Source organism: Protomyctophum parallelum (genome assembly GCF_964188405.1).
Source record: "Protomyctophum parallelum genome assembly, chromosome: 23".
In the NCBI taxonomy this organism is placed as follows: domain Eukaryota; kingdom Metazoa; phylum Chordata; class Actinopteri; order Myctophiformes; family Myctophidae; genus Protomyctophum; species Protomyctophum parallelum.
In genome coordinates this window covers 7,155,027-7,178,790 of record NC_139715.1, presented here as the reverse complement: position 1 = coordinate 7,178,790, position 23,764 = coordinate 7,155,027, and the positions used below count along the sequence as shown (strand labels likewise).

General features: G+C 41.6%; 1 protein-coding gene and 1 pseudogene across 2 annotated transcripts; one reads left to right on the top strand and one right to left on the bottom strand.

Moving 5' to 3' along the window:
• The first annotated feature begins 1,715 nt into the window (after positions 1 to 1,715).
• On the top strand, positions 1,716 to 19,827 carry timmdc1 (translocase of inner mitochondrial membrane domain containing 1). Its single transcript, XM_083758557.1, has 8 exons — positions 1,716 to 1,874; positions 2,742 to 3,139; positions 3,779 to 3,944; positions 4,664 to 4,752; positions 6,880 to 6,947; positions 13,924 to 14,002; positions 16,922 to 17,032; positions 18,570 to 19,827. The coding sequence occupies exons 2-8, from the start codon at positions 2,781 to 2,783 to the stop codon at positions 18,715 to 18,717; spliced, it is 1,020 nt and encodes a 339-aa protein (XP_083614683.1). The 5' UTR covers positions 1,716 to 1,874; positions 2,742 to 2,780; the 3' UTR covers positions 18,718 to 19,827.
• On the bottom strand, positions 12,086 to 13,439 carry LOC310854301 (ATP synthase mitochondrial F1 complex assembly factor 2-like; annotated as a pseudogene). The gene is made up of 3 exons: positions 13,424 to 13,439; positions 12,725 to 13,022; positions 12,086 to 12,476 (listed from the first exon to the last, which is right to left on the bottom strand). The product of its transcript is annotated as an ATP synthase mitochondrial F1 complex assembly factor 2-like (transcript).
• Positions 19,828 to 23,764: the final 3,937 nt, after the last annotated feature.

Below are 23,764 nucleotides of genomic sequence, written 5' to 3'. Positions count from 1 at the left end.
CAAAAGGGTCATCATAAGAACATGCTGAGAAGGAATAAAGATGTCCTTGATAACCACAAATAGGCCTACATTAGAATATCAAATGCTTGTGATGGGATGGATTTTTTTTTTAATTGTCTTTTCATTATGTAAAACCATTAAATATTCTGAAAATCTGAAGCTCAAGTTGCATCTTTTTTTCTTACTATTGCGTATTACTTACTTGCATTTCTATTGAACAATATCCATGGTTCCTTTCATATTCCTATTGGTTGCCTTGCTTTGGTGTTTGGTCATTAATATTTTATCACGTTTTCTTTTAAGTACAACTGGGTAGGAGAAAGAAACTTTCAGATGCCCACAGGCAATAACACGATGCAAATCTAATAAAGCAAATAATATGAAAATATGATAGTATGAACTATGAAATCATTACTTACTTATCCCTGTTGCGCTGGCTGGCGCATAGGGCAGCAACAAAGTTCCTCCACTTGCATCTGTCTTTGGCCATCTTCTCTATGGTCCCCCAGCTCTGATGTTGTTGCTGGAGCTCCTCGATTGTCCTACGAGCTACGCCATGTCATTTTAGGCCTGCCTTTCTTTCTGGCGTCCAGTGTAATGTGTTGATGACCATTCTGAGGACATGGCCAATCCAGGTCCACCTGCGTTTGTCGATTTTACTGTGCATGTTGTCTTGTTGGGTGATGTTGAGGAGGTTATTGTTTGAGATGGCATGATGTGTGCAAAGTGGATAGTTTATAGTTTATGGATGTCGTTTTCCGTTGTTGTGCAGCATTCAGCACCGTATAGTAGTGTTGAGAGTACGCAGCTTTGGTAAATCGGGAGTTTTGTATTTGTGCTGTATTGCTTTGATTTCCAGATTTGTTTAAGTCTTATGAAGGTTAATGTGTATGCTTTGTTGATCCGGTTTTCAATGTCCTTAGTTAGTGAATGATGCTTCCAAGATATGTGAAGTGATCTGTATTTTACAATACCTGTTCCTCTATTGTTGTATGTGTTGGTGAATTGGTGTTGATGGGCATGATTTTGGTTTTATTGTTGTTAACGATCAGTCCAACTTGTGTTGGAGTCTGTTTTTTTCCTGAAGGTGTGTGTGTGTGTGTGTGTGTGTGTGTGTGTGACATAAGGGCGAGGTCATCCACAAAGTCAAGTTCTTCAATGGTGAAATGCAGGATCCATTGTATCCCTCTTGCCTTGCATTGTCTTCTGTTCACCTCATGAGTCATGACCCAGTCTATTGCAAGATTGAATAGTAACGCTGACATCACACATCCTTTGTACCTGTATGAAATCATTTCCCAGGTAATGTGTTTTTACAATGACAGCCTATTTGTTTCACTGGTAAATGTCATCAGTTAAAACTTTCACAGCTGGTTGTTTCACCATTTCCCAACTGATACCCCCCTATTTCCCCCCCTTTTTTAATAACTTTCTTTAACTGTATGATTTCCTTTTTTTCCATCTTTAAATGTTGTGATGGATTGAAAATGGACGACCCTGATGTAAACAAAAGTCTTTGTGGTTTTCCTGGTTATATCCTCATTAGCAGTTTTTCTATTGGCCTGTATTTTCTTCTGAACTGTACCCATTCTACAAACTGTGAATACAAATTTCACGTTGAACATTCGGTCCTCCTCCACCAGGCGTCGCTGTTTTCACACATGACGTGCTACTGCAGCACACACAGTCAAGGTGAAGGGTCGGCATATAGTGACTGAAGCCGGGGTTCATAAATGAAGAACTACAAGGACATGAATAGTGTAGTTATCAGTAGATAATATATAGACAGATCTGAGAAAGCCGTCAGCAAGAGAGCCAACCTTGGTGCTGCTAGTCTGTGATGCTGGCAGTGAATGGTTCACTGCTGTCCACCGGTAAGCTGTGACAGAATGCTAAGAGGCTAATGCTATAGCTCATGTAATGACAGCCTATGACAGTCAGGTACTGTACTGCACTTACTATTATACTCTGCTGTTATAATACATGCTATTATTAATATTTTGTTAATATACTGCTCCATTCTTTTGGATTTCTAATGCTCACACAGTGTGTACAATGATACAGAAAGCACACACAGCAGGTAAATTATGTCTTTTATCTCATCAAGGGTTGCAAAAAAACCAACATCTTTTGAAATCCATAGTGTTTTAACTCTAAGACTGAGAGGTTAGAGTAGACATTCTATTACCAAATGGACCCTTCAGGGGTCATAGCTGTGTTGGCTTGTGGTGGATATTACAAAATAAGCGGACAATCATACACAAAGAATGACCATAACAGGTGTGTAACTCTGAGAGTGTACAGATGGAACCTTAATGGACCCGTGTACACTCTCAGAGTTAAGGGACTCCTAATGTGCCATAGTGTCGTAGTAAATCAGATTCTACATATACACAATTCTGAAGAAAACTTGACATTCAGTAACTGGGTCTTATGATAAAAAATAAGAATCAATATAATGGTGTGTTAAAAAGAAAATCTAACATTTGTACGGACATGTTGGTGACCCCTGGACCTGATGCATTAAGTATGTACGATTCTCACTCAGAGTTCTCAAACGGATGAATTAACATAGAGGGATTTCAGCGTATCATTGAACAGAATGCAGATGGCGGTGATATGCAAACCCCAATGCCTCGAGGCTGTTTATTTTAGATGCAGATGTAGTGTGAGTCCCATCCTGTGATGGCCATGTGTTGGTGTGTCTCACTCTCTCCCCCACACCCCTCCACTCTCTGCAGCCTCGTGACAACTGAAGCGTGTGTCCGTCTCCCGTGGTGATGGATCCTGGGCCGCGGTGGCCCGCGGTGGAGGGCCAGGCAGCCCAGACAGATTCGGGGCCCCGGGGCGGCGGCGCGCTCCTCACCGGGCGCTGGCTTAATCTGCAGGGCTTCGGCGGCGTCCAGATCGCGAGGCCGGCTTCCACTTCTCCGTCTCCTCTTTTCTCGTCCTCCTCCTCCTGCTGCTTCCCGCTCCCCCGGGTCCATGCAGCTGACGACGAGGCACAGGCGCCCCCCTCCTCCTCCTCCTCCTCCTCCTCCTCCCCCTCCACCGCACCTCCTATCGTCCCTAGTATCATCGGAAAACCCGAGTTCCCGGACACGGGCTGGGACCGCATCAAGGACCTCTTCGACCGGGAGTCAGTGCTACTGTCCCTTTGATGTTGTTGTTGTTGTTGTTGTTGTTCCTGCTCTGTCAGTGTTTTTATCAATCAGATTTTATTCTCCCATGCCCATGGTATCCCCCCCCCCCCCCACGCCCATGGTATTCCTTGGTCTAAAGCAGTGGTTCACAACGTTGGCCTTTTTGGGGCGGTTCCGGACAACCGTGTGTCGCACCGACACCGGGCACTGCACTCCCTGTGGGGGGTGTGGAACGCGTGTGTCAAATTTGAAGTTGGTGGGGCGAACGGTTATCGAGTTACATGGATTACAGACGTACACACACACACACACACACACACACACACAAACACACACCGACTTGGTGCATTTATAGTTAGATTATTAAGTACATACAAGTAGATAATATACAAGAATGCCAGCTTATATTGGACCAAATGTCTCAGGGTTCCAAGTTGGGCTTCCTTCAAATAAAAAAGGCTGTCTATCAGTGGTCTAAACACCACAGCTTAATCAGAAGGTACACTTTATCATAAAATGCCATTGACTATTATTATTAGTTATGTATTAGTTTTAGTATGTAGTAGTAGTAGTATTCTTAGCATATACCGCCAGGTAAGAAATAACTCTTGATTGTACATGGTCTGTCCCTCCAGGCAGAACCAGCGCTATCCTGAGGAGCTCACCAACGTTATAAAGAGCGGCTTTGCTGCGGCCGTAGGAGGAATGATCTACGGAGGCCTGCCGGCCGCACGCCACGCCAGAGAGACGTTTATTCACCTCAGCCAGGCCGATGTGTACACCAGCCGTTTGGAGGCGGTGGTAAGCTTTGTGTGTGTGTGTGTGTGAGGGGCTAGTATTATACATTTTCCCATATTTGTAACCATATTTTATACTTAAAAAAGCAGATCTACAAGCTCATAGCGATCTGCTATTGTAGATCTGCTATTCTTTCTAAATTGTGAAAATTTGCGCTAATCATTGAATTTGTTTTTTATGTTAATTTTTTTTTTATAAATTTACATTTTTAACCCATTCTGACCGGGCACCCATTTTGGTGTTGGCATCATGTTATGCTTTAGCTATTGAAAAATAGCAGATCTACAAGCTCATATCGCGCCACCGAGTGGCGCGATACGAGCTTGTAGGTCTGCTATTTTTTTTTAAATCGAAGAACGACTGACATTTTTTTAATCTGATCTCAGGTCAGAATGGGTAAATCAGACCAGTGTGTGTCCAGTGGAAACCTCGTGTGAATCTGATCTCAGGTCAGAATGGGTTAACTAAAATCTTTGCTTCTGGGGGTCCCTGGAACAATTTCTTTTTTGAGATGGGTGTCAAATACTCTTGACATGGAAAGGTATGAGAACCAGAACAAAAACACTGTTCTTCAGAAGGCATTTTTTGAATTGTGTCTCTCTTGTCCTCTCTCTCTCTCTCTGTCACTTCTGTCCTCTCTCTCTCTGTCACTTCTGTCCTCTCTCTCTCTGTCACTTCTGTCCTCTCTCTCTCTGTCACTTCTGTCCTCTCTGGTGTGTCAGCGTTCAGCTCACCACGCTGCCATCCGGGGCTTTGTCCGATTCGGCTGGAGGTGGAGTTGGAGGGTGACCGCTTTCGTCACTTTGTTCAAGTGAGCAAAACATAATACTACACTTAAAAATCACACACGTGTGCCTCTCTCTCTCTCTCTCTCCCTCTCTCTGTAATTAGCAGGCAACAGTGCAACACTATCTCTCTCTCTCTCTGGCACAACAGCGCCACTTTTGCCCCTACTGGTACATTGCTGTTCCTTGGAGTGGTTGCACCACTCAAAAATGGGGCACAGGCCCTTAGCTGTACCGTCTGGGCACCTAGGCTGCTGAGCCAGCCTGACGGCCTTTGCCGTGTGTCACTCCCATAGACTGTAAAAAATATGGACAAAGCGTTCGCCGGGTCTAACATGGACGTAAAATGAAGCCTGTTATTCCTGCACTGTAAGTCGCCATCTTTCTAGATCCGTTTGGTACCAGCTGGCCATTGGCTGCCTCCGTTTTGGACCAGCTGGCCATTGGCTGCCCAGACAACGAGGCGGGACTTCCCCCCTTCTTCTCCGTTGGTTTTTATTTTGACTCGAGTGGGAGGGGAATCCCGATCATAGACTGTAACGGTAGCCACGCCCCTCAGAACATACGCAATGTTTTTTTTTCTTTATGGTCATTTTTTTAATTAATGGAACCATAATTTTCCAAAAAGAATATTATGACATTAGAAATGAGACTTTAAACTAGTGACTGGAAGAAGAAAGTATTCATGACCATGTTTATTAAGGTAATACAGTCTAGGTGAAGTTGGGCCAAAATACATGGGCCTCTATGGAGCTATGGGGCTTTTTGGGTCCAGTCCAGCGCCACAACAGGCCATTATTATGAACTACCGATTTCAAATGAGGCTTCACGAAATATCTGGCTGACTGCCCCCCTGGTCACTCCCCATCTCTCTCTCCCCATTTCCTGTCAGTCTACTGTAAAATCTATCAATAAATGCAAAAAAGCCCCAAAACATATCTTTAAAAGAAAAGTTCCACATACAGACAGACGGGGTATAATAGTAATAGTAACAGTAGCATAACGGGTAAAATATAAAGTGCAACAAGGAAAGAAATAAGGTTTGCCCTTTTTGATAAAAATAGTTTTAAAGTGATTTAAAGCAAAACGGTGATTTATCAAGCCTGAGCTCCTCAGGCTGCCCACGGACTCACAAGGGCTCGATTTAAAACTCAATTTAAAACAATATATCAATATTGATATTGATATCGAATAGTTCTGGGTAACCTTGCCACAGGAAAGATTTAAGATGTGATTTATCTAAAGTCGCATATAAAAAACACATTATTACAAGTACTGTATAGTAGCTCATTGCCCTTGATTAAAATGCTGTACATTTACCGCAGTGAGCTTCAGTGGTGCACTAGTATGAATAATACCGATACCTCTTGCTGCCACTTGCCAAGTGCAGCTTTTAACGTTAATCCTATTGCTTCATCGTATTGCATTTAAAGTATTCCATTAAAAAGTCTTGAGATTAACTTTTTACTTTTGTGTGCTTAAATGAAGCGTGTATTCCTGATGCATATAGGAATGAATATAGGAAACAGTTGGCCGAATACCGAATACCGAATACATCTTTGTTGTAAAGCTACCTGATTATGGCAAAAGACATGATTATGGCAAAACCTAACTTAAATAATAAACACTTATGGGTCCATTAAAAAACGTTGTGCTTTGTGATTAATTAATCTTAATCGCATATCAATAGGCCTATTTGACCTGAGCAGTGAGCTTTTTTTTCTACATAAGCATAGGCAATAAAACAAGTAGTAATAATAATAGTGATAATATTATTTATATGAGAAAAAGAGGTTGCGCATCAGCAATGGCTTTCAGTGGAGTGCCAAACCCAAATCAAGTATACATTAAAAAATAGGAATTAAAAATTCCAAAAAGGTAGCACATCCAAAAAAATTAACAAGCGGGGGACAAGGTACTCACATTTCCATTTCTTTATTGGCAAACACCAAAAAGTTACGCTAACGCGTTTCGGCTATGCAGCCTTCATCAGAGCAATTATTTATATGAGTACTTTAAAGACACTTTTCAAGGAGAACATGAGAAAACAAATAAAAACTACTTTATTAGAGAAAAACTAAGACTATGGAATAAAATAAAATGAAAACCACTGCTTTAGTTTGAACCATTGAACTCTTCCTCCTCTTCCTCAGCTCTGTGAGCACTGGTCTGTCCGTCTACAGAGACAGGAGTGTCCTCAGCCACTACGCTGCAGCCGGAGGTCAGTGAATCACTCCAGTTAAACCATTCTGACCTGAGATCAGATTCATACGAGGTTTCCACTGGACACACACTGGTCTGATTAACCCATTCTGACCTGAGATCAGATTCTAGAAATCTCAGTTGCTCTTCGATTTTTCAAAAATAGCAGACCTACAAGCTCGTATCGCGCCACTCGGTGGCGCGATATGAGCTTGTAGATCTGCTATTTTTAAATGGCTAAAGCATAACATGATTGTAATTATTAGTGGGGTTCCGTCTCCATGTTAAATTTAGTTGTCATTTACAACTCATGTAAAAGTTTCACTTTCAGTACTAATTTGAAGGTGAGGGTCTATAGAACCATTTTGGTTCGAGTGGCAATCACCAAAATAAAATAATTGGCCTCTAGGGGGCGTAGTCAGGTGCCAACCCCCATCAGCCCTACCAACATATGTAAACTGTTGTAACTTTTGATTAAATTATCCAATCTGAACATATGATATATGTATGGATTCACAATCAGGAGTAGCAGTTGGTACTTACGTAAACCTTATTAGACATATAATATTTGTTTACACCCAGTATTGGTAAAAACTAGTAGTGGGGTCCCTAGACAGACCATCATTTACAACTCAACAAAAGTTTAACTTTCACTTCTAATTTGTAGATAATGACCTATAGTACAATTTTAGTTCGAGTGGCAAGTCTACAAATTAAAAAATATATTTATTTTTGCCAAATTTACAAAATGGCCAAAATCGGAATTATGTTTATTTGAAAAATGTCTTAATTTTCTTATATTGCTGTTTTTTCTTTGTTTTTCTTGCTATATCAAGTTAATCCTGTGTGAGGAATCAACTGGATTTCAAATATTAATGTTTTTAATAATCTGATATAGAAACAAAATAAAGATGGCTGCCAATGTACATTGAATTACTACATTACGCCTAACTTCTATCCTGTTGAACCTAGAATGGTGATGTTGGTGCCTATACCTATGTTATCATGAATGACTAATTGTATAAAAACAAAATACATATAATAGGACAATATATAATATTTCACACAAATGAGACAATGCAGTACATATGTGGGGAACTAAAGTTAGATATTGGAATATAATACACCACTCCTGTGTTTGTTTGTTTATTTGTTGTTTTAGTTATACTATGTACTGCCACTATAGGGGGCAGAGTAGCAGGTGTGTCTTAATTGTTCAGACTTGGTAGCTTGTTAGTTATAAGACTAAGCATACTGCAGAAGAGCATGAGCTGCACTGATTGCTCTCCTGTGGTATTGATATTTTGAAGGTAAGCAAAAAAGTTAAACATGTCATGAAGGATCCTAAAGTGTTTTTTATGAATATGGATAGTCATGGAGTGCCACGATACGGTCTTCTCCCAGCGCAACTGCCTTGTCGTTTATCTCTTGGGTGAGTTCTACCTTCTGGAACGAATGGTCTGCTGCATATGTTTCTTCACCACAAAAGAGACATTTATTACGATTAACAGGTGCACCAGTCCGGCATGATCTTCTTGCCAATGCCACAGCACCTCCAGAATGCCTTTTTTTGCACTGTCAAGTGCTGTTGCCCTATACAGATGCGGACAAGTTGTATGCCAGAATGCACGATTTAGCTTCATGGATTCTGCATCTGGAAGTTCAACGTCTGGGTGGGCAGAAGCGTCAATTGCTCTGAACTGACTTGCAAGGCCTATGATGTGTAGGCTCCTTCTCTACGACTGGCAACTGGATTTGCAAGAGGGCAAACAAGTCTTTCCTCAGTTTGCTTTTGGCACAAAATGCACAACTGCCATTCCGTTGTCCCAGCCATAACAGACAAATACTTTATCCAGGTTTAGTTTTCTGTTAAGGTCATATCATGAGAAAATATAGAAAATATTATATTACTATATTATTATATAACTTTTGTATTTAACAGTTTGCCTCAACATATTAACAGTTTCCGTGCCGCGAATGGATTACTCCAGGTTAATGTCGCTGCCGTATCGGACATACCCGCCTTTTGTTTTATGTGTTTAATCCGCCGTAATGTAATGAATCAAAAGAAAATCCGTCTTCGTCGCGGAGTATGAGACTGGATGGCTTCGCTGTGATGACGAAACCGGAAATCGTCACATGCTGTGGGCTGCTAGGGCTTCTGGGAAATTGAGGCCAATGGAAATGCATTGGTTGCAACGCCTCATTGAAACCAATCTTGTGTGCGTCTTCCGGGTGCACCAAGATGGTGGATGCTACACACAGATCATAACAAACCACGGGAGCTTTTTTTGATGGATTTTCGCGGATTAAAAGCCCAAATAATTCAGCGTATGCTCTAAAGGTAATACAACAATCTCGGCAGTGAAGGGGGGTTGATTAAAATGCGGGTTAATCGTAAAAAACAGTCAAACTGTTAATAGATACAAGAAAACAGTCAGCAGTGCATATAGCTACATTCACATTTACCATTGTAATAATAATGAAAATAATGAAAACACAATTTCTTCCTCAGCATAATTGCTATACTGTAGCTAGCCTTTAGTTTTAGCCTGTGCTATAGCTACAGACTACTTTGGTTAATGCCAGCTCATACTATTGGGATGTAGTACTTTGGCCACTTAATTATCCCACATGACTATCCATATTCATAAAAAACACTTTAGAATCCTTCATGACATGTTTAACTTTTTTGCTTACCTTCAAAATATCAATACCACAAGAGAGCAATCAGTGCAGCTCATGCTCTTCTGCAGTATGCTTAGTCTTATAACTAACAAGCTACCAAGTCTGAACAATTAAGACACACCTGCTACTCTGCCCCCTATAGTGGCAGTACATAGTATAACTAAAAGAATAAAATAAACAAATATAACACAGGAGTGGTGTATTATATTCCAATATCTAACTTTAGTTCCCCACATATGTACTGCATTGTCTCATTTGTGTGAAATATTATATATTGTCCTATTATATGTATTTTGTTTTTATACAATTAGTCATTCATGATAACATAGGTATAGGCACCAACATCACCATTCTAGGTTCAACAGGATAGAAGTTAGGCGTAATGTAGTAATTCAATGTACATTGGCAGCCATCTTTATTTTGTTTCTATATCAGATTATTAAAAACATTAATATTTGAAATCCAGTTGATTCCTCACACAGGATTAACTTGATATAGCAAGAAAAACAAAGAAAAAACAGCAATATAAGAAAATTAAGACATTTTTCAAATAAACATAATTCCGATTTTGGCCATTTTGGTAATATGGCAAAAATATATATCTTTTTAAATTTGTAGACTTGCCACTCAAACTAAAATTGTTCTATAGGTCATTATCTACAAATTAGAAGTGAAAGTTAAACTTTTGTTGAGTTGTAAATGATGGTCTGTCTAGGGACCCCACTACTAGTTTTTAGCTCGTTTTTCCTGCTATTTTTGTGGATTTACACCAATACTGGGTGTAAACAAATATTATATGTCTAATAAGGTTTAAGTACCAAATGCTACTCCTGATTGTGAATCCATACATATATCATATGTTCAGATTGGATAATTTAATCAAAAGTTACAACAGTTTACATAATATGTAAACTGTTGTAACTTTTGATTAAATTATCCAACCCCCATCAGCCCTACCAACATATTATGTTGGTAGGGCTGATGGGGGTTGGCACCTGACTACGCCCCCTATAGGCCAATTCTTTTATTTTGGTGATTGCCACTCGAACCAAAATGGTTCTATAGACCCTCACCTTCAAATTAGTACTGAAAGTGAAACTTTTACATGAGTTGTAAATGACAACTAAATTTAACATGGAGACGGAACCCCACGTCCTTAACATGAAATATTGAGCACCACTGATATAGAAACATAGGTATTGGCAACAACTTTGTAAAAAACAAGTGACAATACGATGAAGCTGAGACATTTTAAATACAACTGGGCTTTGTCAGTCAGGATATTAATTACATTACAATGTAAGTACCTGAAGATGATAGGTAAGCTCACTCAGCGTATGAACTGAATATTTTCTCCTCACATCAGCACCTCCATTTGCATGAGATAATCTTTGCTTTTTGAATGACAAAACACTGAGAAATCCATGATGATTGCTGTGCAAAACAGTACAAATTAACTAAATATGTAGTAGATTAAACTAACACATTATGGATATTTAATATGCCTTTAGTATGACTTTAATAGTACTCGATACATTAGCATGAGATACTATTAAAATGTCATACGTTGTTTACAGTATTGAGACATGACACAGCGCAGACAGGGAATTATCCCATTCTGAACGGGCACCCATTTTGGTGTCAGCATCATGTTATGCTTTAGCTATTTAAAAATAGCAGATCTACAAGCTCATAGCGCGCCACCGAGTGGCGCGCTACGAGCTTGTAGGTCTGCTATTTTTGAAAAATCGAAGAACGACTGACATTTTTTAGAATCTGATCTCAGGTCAGAATGGGTTCATCAGACCAGTGTGTGTCCGGCGGAAACCTCGTATGAATCTGATCTCAGGTCAGAATGGGTCAACATTCCAACCTCAAATCACTGTTCCTATAAACATGCCGTGTCCAAAATGCCACAGATGACAGAGAACTGATTCACAGCAACATGACTTAGCCTTAGAGAAAAATATACCACAGTTGGTGGCCTCCACATGTGGTCTAGTCTGACAAATGTAGTTAATCGCCAGAACCTATTTTATGGCTGGCGATTCAGGGCTGGAGCCAGGTAAGTACATAATGGTCCGTTCTGCTGATAAAATACAAAGTTTTGGTTTTTCTGGGGTGAAGATGGTTGACCTGTTTAACAGATCATAGAGAAGAACAGTGTTCAGTGAGGTCCAGAACAGATGAGACCAGATTGTTTTGGTAGAGAGAAATCAGACCAGAAGACATGCTGATAATTCCCATGCTTGGCTGGCAAGTTACACATGTAAACCTTTGTGGTAATGAGGTTTTTTTGCATTCCATTCTTACACAGTATATGCTTGCTTGGTTGAAGAAAACATTAAATGTGCGTTGTAACCGCTGTACAAAAGCCATGACACCACTGAGCATGTTTCTTGCAGCAGATTGTTTTCTCAGGTACCATTTACTAGATTTTACACACACTAACAGGGTTCGTAATCCTGCTCAGTCCTGTAGGAGTTTTCGTTTGACAGAGGAGCTCTCAGATGAAAGTTGCACTAACAGAGCTCCAGCAGCAGTCCGCGCCAAGACCTGTTAAGGACCAGAAGTTGTAAGATTTGAGGTGCTGTCGGAATTTGTCCTTGGTCCTCTCGGGAATCTCAGGACCTAATATACTAGACGAGGAGCTGATGACAACATCATATCTGTTTTCAATCCAGTGCAGTATAGGCCGTCCCACTCATTCTTCTGTAGCTCAACCAAACCTGATGGCTCATCCACTCTGTAACAGACAGTATCAGTGTCCAAGAACTCGAGAGCAGCATTGATCATTTCGTCCTCCTTGCGTTGAGTTGGATTGTCCAGCGCTGTGTTACACAGAGTGGTCATGTGCATGGTGTAGAAATGGTAAATGGTGCATTTATATAGCGCCTTTATCCAAGGCGCTTTACAGAGATTGTGCATTACATTCACCCATTCATACACCGATGGCAGCGGAAACCATGCAAGGCACCAACTAGCACATCGGGAGCAATTAGGGGTTCAGTGTCTTGCTCAAGGACACTTCGACAGTAACTCTGGGGGAGCCCGGGTTCGAACTGGCAACCTTACGGTTACCATCCAGGCACTCTACCCCTGAGCCACCGCCGCCCCGTGTAGAACTTCAGTGTGTCCTTCTGAGCATCCCATTCTGTCGCTACAGCAATGGCCAGAGGTTCGTTTGACACTGTGAACCGCTTCCCTCCCGGCGTCTTCAGTTTCCTGCCGTCCAGGTTGATCTCGTACAGGCCACCTTCTCCCTGTGATATGCTGACATCTTTATAAAATGTCCTCCTCTCTGCGGTAGTAGCACTTGCTGGACTGGCAGTAGAATATGGATTGCGCCTCAAAGAAAGAAGTGACACTTGACCTGGGCACACATTGTGAGGTGAAAGGCCATGTTCTCAAGCAAGTAGACAGTCTCACAATACCTTTCAACATTGTAGTGGAAGGGTATGCATACATAAATAAATACGGAGTTCGGGGGTAACCAATAGCAATCGACAAGCTATAGGCTAACCATGTGCTATAGGTACAGTACTATGATTTATCTTATTAACCCATTCTGACCTGAGATCAGATTCATACGAGGTTTCCGCCGGACACACACTGGTCTGATGAACCCATTCTGACCTGAGATCAGATTCTAGAAATGTCAGTCGCTCTTCGATTTTTCAAAAATAGCAGACCTACAAGCTCGTATCGCGCCACTCGGTGGCGCGATATGAGCTTGTAGATCTGCTATTTTTCAATAGCTAAAGCATAACATGATGCTGACACCAAAATGGGTACCAAACCGAGTACCGAACAGGTCAGACATTTGCGTTCACAAACACACCGAGCTTTCAAAACAGCTTCAGTATTCTTAACCATGCGCGTTTGACCTCGGAGCTGGCCTGTTGTTCTGACATCATTCTGATGTCTGCATAGACTCCATATTTGGGCATGCCTGACAAAGGACTCCATGTATGGGCATAAAAGAGGCATATATCTGGGTGGGGCATGCATTTCCAATCGCTCTAGTGTTTATAATAATAATAATAATAGAACAGTGATAATACTGTACGCACTGTATCACGCTATAACAAAATGCTTTGCTTCTCACGTACGCAGTAGTAAGAGAATATCAGTTTGAATTTATATTTCAGACTTTGACGTGCAATCGTGTCGCTTGGCAATCTAGCCAATCTACAGTCTCACGACGTGTCACACTTTGAAAGATTTTGAAAACGTTTGCCTTTAATGTGTGTGTGTGTGTGTGTGTGTGTGTGTGTGTGTATGTGTGTGTGTGTGTGCGCGCACAGCTGTGACTGGAGGCCTCTTCAGAGTAAACCTTGGCCTGAGGGGAGTGGTAGCAGGAACCATCATCGGAGGCGCTATGGGGTGAGACGAGACCACATGACACACACCACTGTATAACTTTATCACTTCATTTAATGTAACACTTCCACGCAGGGAGCGTTTTCACAACAAAATCCCCCCCCCCCCATCTGCAACAAAGGCCTACTCTAGTGCCTTTTATTGTGAAAGATTCAGCAGCACCAGAAGTGTTAACACCAAGCAGATACAGTAGATTGATGGATACAGTACCTTTTGAATACCCTGTTCAGGCAAGATTGCTTACAGTTACAAATTAACACTTGATGTGGTGTGTGTGTGTGTGTGTGTGTGTGTGTGTGTGTGTGTGTGTGTGTTGTGTACACGCCTGCGTGGCGTGGTCAGTCGATCCTGCGTGGCTAACGGCGGCGAGCTCTCTGGCAGCCAGCTGCGCCCTCCCAGCAACCCCCTCTGTCTTCCAGCTGCAACCCATATGCACCCCCCCCCCCCAACACACACACACACACACACACACACACACACACACGCACACACACGCACACACGGTGCTGGGTGCCAGAGGGACTCATGTGCTCCACAGAGGTTCATGTTTCGGGTACTAAAAGCAGGGAGTTGTTATCTGTGTGGCGTCTCTGTTATTCCAGCGTTTCATCTCCATTAGAGCGCAGCCGCTTGGACCCCTCCCTCCCTTTCTCTCTCTCTCTCTCGGCATGGGGAAATAAAAGAAGTAAAATATTACGATATTATTTTAACTAGACGTGACATAGTATGGGTGCCTTTAGTATGGGGCAAATATGGGGACCAAACGTCATGTGAGTCGGCGTGTCGGATGCATGCATACAAAGGTGGTGCCGGTGGATTGAGTTATTTTATTTTTGTGGCTCGAGAACTTGAGAAATGAATGTTTGGACATCATTTTTCATGTTGCAGGTGCCTCTTTGCGAGGAGAGTGAGTTTACGGAGGATCCCACAGCTATTCTATCCTGGGGTCCACATACAGTACAGCCACGGACATGATCGTGTACAATAATAATATTAGCATCTCTGAGTGTGTTCAATTGGTTCCGTTTGAACACGGAGTCAAGAGGTCGTTGCAAATATAACATTGGAGAACCTACATATTCTGGAGCGGACCTGGTGACTTGACATTCGGTAATTGGGTCTTTTGATCGAATTAAGAACATTATACTGGTGTGTAAAAAGACACATTTGTCCGTCCGTGTACGGACATTGATGACTGATTGTAACTTTGAAGCCAAGTATAGTAGGTACAAAACAAACAAAAACAATAAAAATACAAGCTAAATGTTTTTTCTTTTGCGCTCTCTCTCTCTCTGTCTCTCGAGTCTTTCTCAGACTCTCCCTTGCTGTTCCGTTCTCCCCTCTCTCTCTTTCTTCCTCTGTTGTCAGAGGTATGGCCTTCTTTCTCCCACAGTTACATCCTCGACGGCTACTTGTCTCTCATTCGGGACATGTCTGATGTGTGTCTCTGTCAGATTGTGTAACGGAGATTGATGTCGTAGTAGGGCAGCAGACTGGAGGGCTCGCTCTGGATCCGTTTGTCTCTGCTGTGTGTAATCTGTTGGCTCAAACCGACGCTCCCCTCTCTTCCTCTCGCTCCCTGTGTGTGTGCGCGCGTGCGTGAGTGCGTGAGAGTGTGTGTGTGAGTGTGCGTGAGTGACCAGCCACCTGGAGCATCTCGTGTGTGTGTGTGTGTGTGTGTGTGTGTGTGTGTGTGTGAACGGGCCGGCCCTCGTGCCCTGGCTGCACCAGGTGCAAACCGGGGAAGAAGGGGGAGAGAACAGAATGAAAGCGGGCAGTTAATCGGAAAGCACATCACGCTCCAGATCTCACCCCCCCCCCCCCCTCCAAACCCCCACTCCCACCCCTCTTGGTCCTGGCACGTGCCAGAGGTGTGAGGAGAGAGAGAGAGAGAGAGAGAGTAGGGGGGGGGGGGGTCGAGGGGCACAGTGGGGAGCAGAAAGGGTGTGACTTCAGCAGTGTTAAAGGACCTATAACATAAAATTCAACTTTTTCAATTTCTTTTGTGTTTTTGGGGCTCCAATGTGTGTTTTCTATCCCCACAAATAACCAATTTTGAACAATCAGGCCTTCATGTCATATGGGTGTTTTAATGGAAATTGCTCTCAGAAACAGCTCGACTGATTTTGGTCTCATCGTGATGTCATCAATGTCACCCTACTTTGTATAATTCCTCCTTTTCTTCAGTCTTCAGTTGCAAATTTGCATTTCCACTTTGTTTACAATGTCCACCATTGTTTATTTTCCAAGCTGGCATGGAATGGAAACAAGCCTGGTTTTATCTAGCATGAGTATTATAATGACTCAAATATTAAATAATCTTCATATCAGCACCCTCTCCACCTCAGGACATTGTGGTACTGCAGCTAAAACTGCTTTCAAAGTCCAGAAAGAATTGACAAGGCCTGGTTATATCAGAGTGGTGATTGAGGCTCAAACCATTAGAAATAACTTTGAGGGGCATAGACAATATGATTATTAAATATTAAAAGCAGTTTTAAAATGCATGTTATTTGCTCTTTAATGTTGGCGACTAAAAGATTTCAGACTAGACTAAAATAGGACTTAAAAGTTCTTCGGGACGAATATCGGAGCGAATGTCGGAGCACAGGAAAAAATCATCGACCTGACCTCACGTAATGTCAGTCACGTTTGCACACTGCCGCCGAATATTGCATCCGTAATAAATGGTTCTGGTCCCACCATTTCAGCAGTGCTTTGTGAAACAAGCCTGGAGCAATGCTAAGTTTAATTTGTCACAAAACATCTACAGCAGTTGGTTTCCAAAACGTTTGTCATGTCAAGGATCACTATCGAGGATCGCTATGAGCTTGTAGATCTGCTATTTTTTTATAATGCTTACAACACTAAAAGGGTGCTTTTCCCACCACTGTTTATGTGAACGTTTCCTGTGGTTCTCAGACTGCCTGCTGGAGTTCTGATCCTCGCCATGCAGTCTCTGTCCGGAGAAACGGTCCGAGAGAGGAGGAGGAGGGAGCGCAGGGAGCTGTACCAACTCAAAGTGGACGAATGGTACGGAAGATCCTTTATACATTATATCAGTGGTTTTTAGTGGTCCTTGAGGTGGTCCCCAGGTGGTCCCCATGTTAAATGAGGGAGAGTTGGTAACCAAATGGACCCCTGTGGATCTTTAACTCTGGAGAGTGTAAAATGAAACCAAATGGACACTTACGGGTCAATTTGGCTTAATTTTACGCTCTCAAGATTACATTTATTTTATTTGTTAAACATCTGCATTACTACCGGTAACTACGTTAAAGGTATATTCAGTGATTTCACTTAATTCAAATATCACTTTTTTGTTTTGTTGTGATAATCCTCTCTACTATAGAGTGTGCTGACCATATAAGGAGTTCCTCCCTGTCCCCAGTTAACCCCTGGGGGTCAAAAAACCTTAGGTTTCGTTTTTGGCTCTCTGTCCTGATTGGATGAAAGGCTTAGGTCCCAGCCAAAAACGAAACCTAAGGTTTTTTGAGTGAAATCACTGAATATACCTTTAATTTAAAAGTCTACACAATTAGAGAATGTAAAATAATTGTTATTTTGATCATCGTTTTGCCTGTTATCTCTCCTATCATGGTACCACATCGATACATGTGGTAATACATGTGGAAATGTGGACAAAATCTTATTCAACGACAACAAAATATTCTTCAGTTTTTGGTGTGCGAGGCTAAATCTCGTCAAACGGTGGTCCGTGGTTCAAATGGCAAACAAAATGATGGACCCTAATATGAAAATACCTTGATTTTCGATGCTGTGTCGATAAAGTGGGGATGGCTATTCATGCCTTCACTAAATTTTTTACACAATTCGAAAGTTTATAATTATTATAAATTAATTATAAATGACCAGTAATGCCTCTTAACTAAGTGGGTATAAAGGCAAATAATGCTACAGTTAAGTTCAGGAAATGTCTGTAACACAGCCTTTAAAACCAGGAAAAGAACACTTAACCCATTCTGAACGGGCACCCATTTTGGTGTCTGCATCATGTTATGCTTTAGCTATTGAAAAATAGCAGATCTACAAGCTCATATCGCGCCACCGAGTGGCGCGATACGAGCTTGTAGGTCTGCTATTTTTGAAAAATCGAAGAACGACTGACATTTTTAGAATCTGATCTCAGGTCAGAATGGGTTCGTCAGACCAGTGTGTGTCCAGTGGAAACCTCGTATGAATCTGATCTCAGGTCAGAATGGGTTAATACTATAGATCACGATACGACTTGTACTACTGTATGTCCTACTGTATGTCCCATTCAACCTCCCACTCATTCATGACACTGATTGGGTGTAAGCAGACTTTCGCGTCAAGCAGCGCTAAGAATTCAACTTGTCGTGTTTTGCCCACGCTACAAGTTGAATCTGCGCACTATAGCGTCATCTCCATCCATCAGCTGTCTTAAAAACCTGGAAGTGTTTTCTTTTGACGCTGTTGACACGGAAAATCTGGTTATACCCATTGGTTCCTAGATCTGTACAATGACCAGGATCACTTGTGTGACTGTATTAATAACCAATCGCATCCCTCGCTTCCCTCACCTAAGGACCGCCCGCCTGCAGCTGACCGACGAGCTGATTGGCGACCTGAGCCCCGGGGCCCGGGCCGACGTGACCAATCAGGACCTGGAGAGGATCAAAGAGCTGCTTAGTTTGCCACCAAATGAGGGCGTGGCCCAGGACACGAGCCAATGACGCGAGCGCCAAGCGATCGACAGTAGATCCATGGGACGACGAGAGTGGGACTCGATCATGCAAATAAACAGATTATTTATTATTCATGTGTGTGGACGACAGTGCCGTACATGTGCAATATGTCTGCCTCCCAGACAGACACTCTCTGACTCTCCTCGGCTACTGCGACCATAGATTGATCGCTGCACTTTGGTTGGAGAGACCCGTCTCCGACGGTAGGAGGAAGTCAAGTGGAATCTCGGAAGGCAAGTGCTGCTGGAGTCGTAGCCTTCCGTTCTTCGCAAGGCATCTCGGGAAAGCTTGCCGATGCAATCCAATCACGCATCGCCATCGCCTCCCGTCGCCTCCAAGTCCATGTTGCCTTCCGTTGAGATTACAGACGCCCCCCAGAGCCTGAAGAGGCCTTTATACAGTATGTCTATGACTGCAAATCCCACACTGTGGGTGAGAGAAATTTGAATACAGCTGAGCTGAGAGTGCTGTCTGAGGGATTGTGGGTATTGTAGTCGATCTCCTTATTATTTTCGATGTAATGGCGTGTATAATCACACACTGTTGTCAAAACGTGTCCATGTTATTTTTTTCCCCAGTGCGACACTATTGTAAGTGGATTAATAGAGGGTATGTGCATGCATAAAGTGAATGGCAAATTGAGTGGAAAAGTGAGTTTAACATTGTTTAACGTCGTTTAATGCAATCAAACAGGACTTTTCTGTTTGGATGTATGGGCTGTCAAGGCCAGAAAGTATTTCTCTTTGCTACTCAGTAGGAGTTCCCGCATACATAACTTCCGGGTTTGATGATGATGTCACGCGCCGCGCATACCCGCTATAGACGGCCTCGTGAGCTTACGGGATTTTGTTCACGCTTTCACTCCCAGTGAAAATGTGCAGGTTTTAATTAGTTCCTCCCAACAGCTGATTGCCTCGACGGACGATATTGAAAACATCTCATTACGTGTGCAGGGTGGAAATAAAGCGTTGAAATGGGTGCGTGGACCTTTTGTTTCAGCCTCATTGCACCATGTCTACGATACGCACCCAGCCCTGAAAAAGCATTGATCGGCAACAGTGACACAATCTCATTTCCCCCGCCTTTCTCTCATCCCCCTGTCCCTGCTTTAATCCATTCTGACCTGAGATCAGATTCACACGAGGTTTCCGCCGGACACACACTGGTCTGATGAACCCATTCTGACCTGAGATCAGATTCTAAAAATGTCAGTCGTTCTTCGATTTAAAAAAAAATAGCAGACCTACAAGCTCGTATCGCGCCACTCGGTGGCGCGATATGAGCTTGTAGATCTGCTATTTTTAAATAGCTAAAGCATAACATGATGCCGACACCAAAAGGGGTTCCCGTACAGAATGGATTAATCTGTAGTGTGCCTTTGACGTTGTGCCTCCTCGCCTTCTGGGCTTTTGTAGCAACTAGGTCAAACGTAACCCACGGGGGCCCCTGGTGTAATCAAGCTGTGACACAGCAACAGCTGGGGCCCGATGATGCGCCGCCATGCACGCAGCCACGTCCGTCCCCATGTGCAGATGGACAGCCAGCCCAGTGGCTGCATGCATGCATGCATGCATGCGCGCCGCGTCGTTCAGCCATAATTAGCCCCGGCGTCTGCAAGCTCATGCTTGTGAGCTTGTAGATCGGCTATTTGCAGTGCGTTGCAATTTACGATTTAAACTTCTCATGGGATGCCAGCTAAACAGTGGACCGTGGATCTGTCTGACTATAGGTATACTATAAATCATTACCGGTAAATCACTCTGACCCTGATTCTACAAATGCCTTCTCAAACCTTTTTGAACTTGTTAGTCTCGCATTGCCAGACTGTTGCCTCTCGCCGCAGTTTCCAAATCATACAGTCTGGAGCAACAGATGTTCATGAGTAAAATATAAAGCGGAAGTTTAGCCTCCTCCCCACTTCCCTTCTGAAATCACCTAAGCATATTTAGCTTGTTACTTAGCAGAAAAGGAAATTAAAAATAAGCTCTAAAGATATTTAAAAATATATTTTCATGAATGGAAATGGCAGCTTCCTTACTCTGAGGTTCCAGACTCTATATAGCATTCGGAGATTGTGGAAGAGTTGTCTGGATACGCGAGACTATGAGCTTGTAGATCGGCTATTTTCAAATTGCCAAAATGTGTATAGGACTGAAGTGGTTAATGTATGCTTTGTAATAATAATCAGAATCTACGAGTGTTCAAATAAATGTAGTGGAGTAAAAGTACCATATTTAGACCTGAATTGTAGTGGATTAGAAGTAAAAGTATTGGAAATGGGAACTACTCAAGTAAAGTACAATTTACAAATACCTCAAAATTGTACTTAAGTACAGCACTTGAGTAAATGTACTTTCCACCAGTGGTTATAAATGACTTGCTCAAGGGAACCTCAGTCAAGTTCACGTCCCTCAGGTCATCAGATGTGAACTGTAAGCCTTATTTAATAACAATACATGAAATTCATATACTAGTGCGTTTCTAAAATACCTTTACAAACGGGGAAAAAAACAACTTTTATTAGGACAAAACAACTGTAAAAGGTTAAACGAAGCATCATAAAAATGATCAAATTGAAAGGCTTTGAATTAGGTAGGGGATGCAAAGTGAGTTTTGAGTGAGTGATTGATTGAAACAATAATTTCACAGTATGTAGAAAGGGTACATTTCAAACAAAAACACTAAGCACAAGTCAATACAAACTGTTACTTTGTGGACGAACCATGATTATGCACCAAGATTTGTTTACATCAGGGTCCTCCATTTTCAATTCATCATTTAAAGACGTACAAATATAACACTTCTATGAAAAAACAAGAAATCATATAAATAAAGTTAAAAAAACTGAAAAACATGTACAGTATGGGGGGAAAAGGGGTGGGTGGGGGACTGACTTTTTTTTAAATTAAAACCTGTGAACGAAATATAATATAAATTCTTAAATTGTAGAGCCCATGGGCCTTCTTCTCTTCATATTACTGGTCAATTATATTATGAACAAATTTCACATTATGAAAGAGTAATAATTATGTTGGTGAAATGGGTATGGAGAAGTGGGAAGATCTCTGCTACTGAACAAACAATATAACAATGATTACTAGAGCTATTTTAACAAAACATATTCCATGTTACAAGTTACCGCACCTTTAACATTTCAGAAAGGATAATAATAATAAGTTCTGTGTGATCGACCTATTTCTGTAGTTCTGTTGAAACTCAGAGTCAAAGAGGTGTAAAATGGTCTCAGTTCATCCATAATGTGATCATTAACAGGTGATCTGTCCAATGACAGACAACCAGTGACCATTTGCAGGTTTAATCTCTGCATTTGAATGCATTGTCTACAGTGAATGAAGCATCAGCCATCATCATTTAGCCTGTTTACATTTTAACTGGTGGGAAGAAATGTGGGGTTTGTTCATTATTTAGCATTTGAATGAACATTGAATAAAAGTGCAGTCATCACAACCCTATTGAAACTAATTAATTGCCTCTCATTCCCTCAGAGCAACACAACCTGAACAATGACTTAAACACTTAAAGTTGTCCAGGTTTACACAAATTCAGTTGTTGCTGTTATTGTGTCTCTGTTGTTAAAAACAATGTAATAATGGATATAGGATATAATTATTATACGGATAATGACTTATCCTGATCATGAATTAATAATGCCTTACACTATGGACACATGGCCTACACATTACACAATGGGATTTCACTGTAAATATAGATAAGCGATTAAATGAGAACAATAGAGCACAATTTGCTATGAAACTTTGAGGATTTGACAATATACTAATTTGCTGTTAGGCCTTGACCAGTCCTGTACAGAAACCCCACCACTGTCTTCTAAAGTCGAATTGGAACTAATTGAATTACATTGCAACTTTATAAAATAAAAATATAAAGGTACAGGGTTTGCAGTACTTGTAAAAGACAATATGTGTAAGGCTTGTGTACTATTTGCAATACAATAGGGGGTGGGTGGCACTTTGTGTTTTGAAAACAACAGTTTTGACAACAAACAAACAGCTGTTTTTCTTGTTGTTTCTTCTATCAAATCAAGTAGGCCTAACATTGTTCCAAGATAAATTAAGACACTGGGATGTAAATCACAGTATGAGCAGTTGTTTCTTCTTTGATAATGCGTGTTACTGGCTGAACTGGTCACAAACACACACAGAACTAAAAACAGTTAGGCCTATTTGTTTCCCAATACTCAAACTGCCTCCCACCCCCATGATTGCACAGTCTTTATACATAGTACACAAGCCTTCACATCTTGTCTTTTACAAGTATATACAGCCCCCTGTACTTATTATTGTATGTGTTAAGTTGTAATGTTAGTTGAATTTTCCACTTTAGTATAGAAGCCATCATCATTTAGCATGTTTACATTTTAACCTTGGGAAAGAATGTGGGTTTTGTTCATTATTTAGAACCATTCATTCCCTCAGAGCAACACGACCTGAATTCATCATTTAAAGACGTACAAATATAACACTTCTATGAAAAAACAAGAAATCATATAAATAAAGTTAAAAAACTGAAAAACATGTACAGTATGGGAAAAAAGGGGTGGGTGGGGGACTGACTTTTTGGTTTGTTTTTTGTTTTTCAACGGGCCAGTTTCATAATTGCTCTTTGAGAGCGGTTTTGAAGGAGTCAAGGGATTCACATGTCTTAATGGCTGTTGGTAGGGCGTTCCACATTTTAGTGGCATAGTTCATGCGAAATGTATTGAATCCCTTGTTTGAGCATCTGGGTAGCAGGTTGTTTGGGTTGAGTGTGGTTTTAAAGGGTTGGGGTACAACATATTTCTTAAGATGCTGGGGACAACAAAGTTCTTCACCTTATGGGATTTAGACGCACACTTGTGCATTTCCAGAAGTTTTTCCTTTCAAATGACTGTTTCATCACATGCTCAACGTCGGGGGAAAATACATCTTCCTTGCCAGAAAATGTCTTTGACTGGTCTTGAACCACTGACCTTTGGTTTACAAGGCATGGTCTGCCACAGAAACCTGAAAGATGT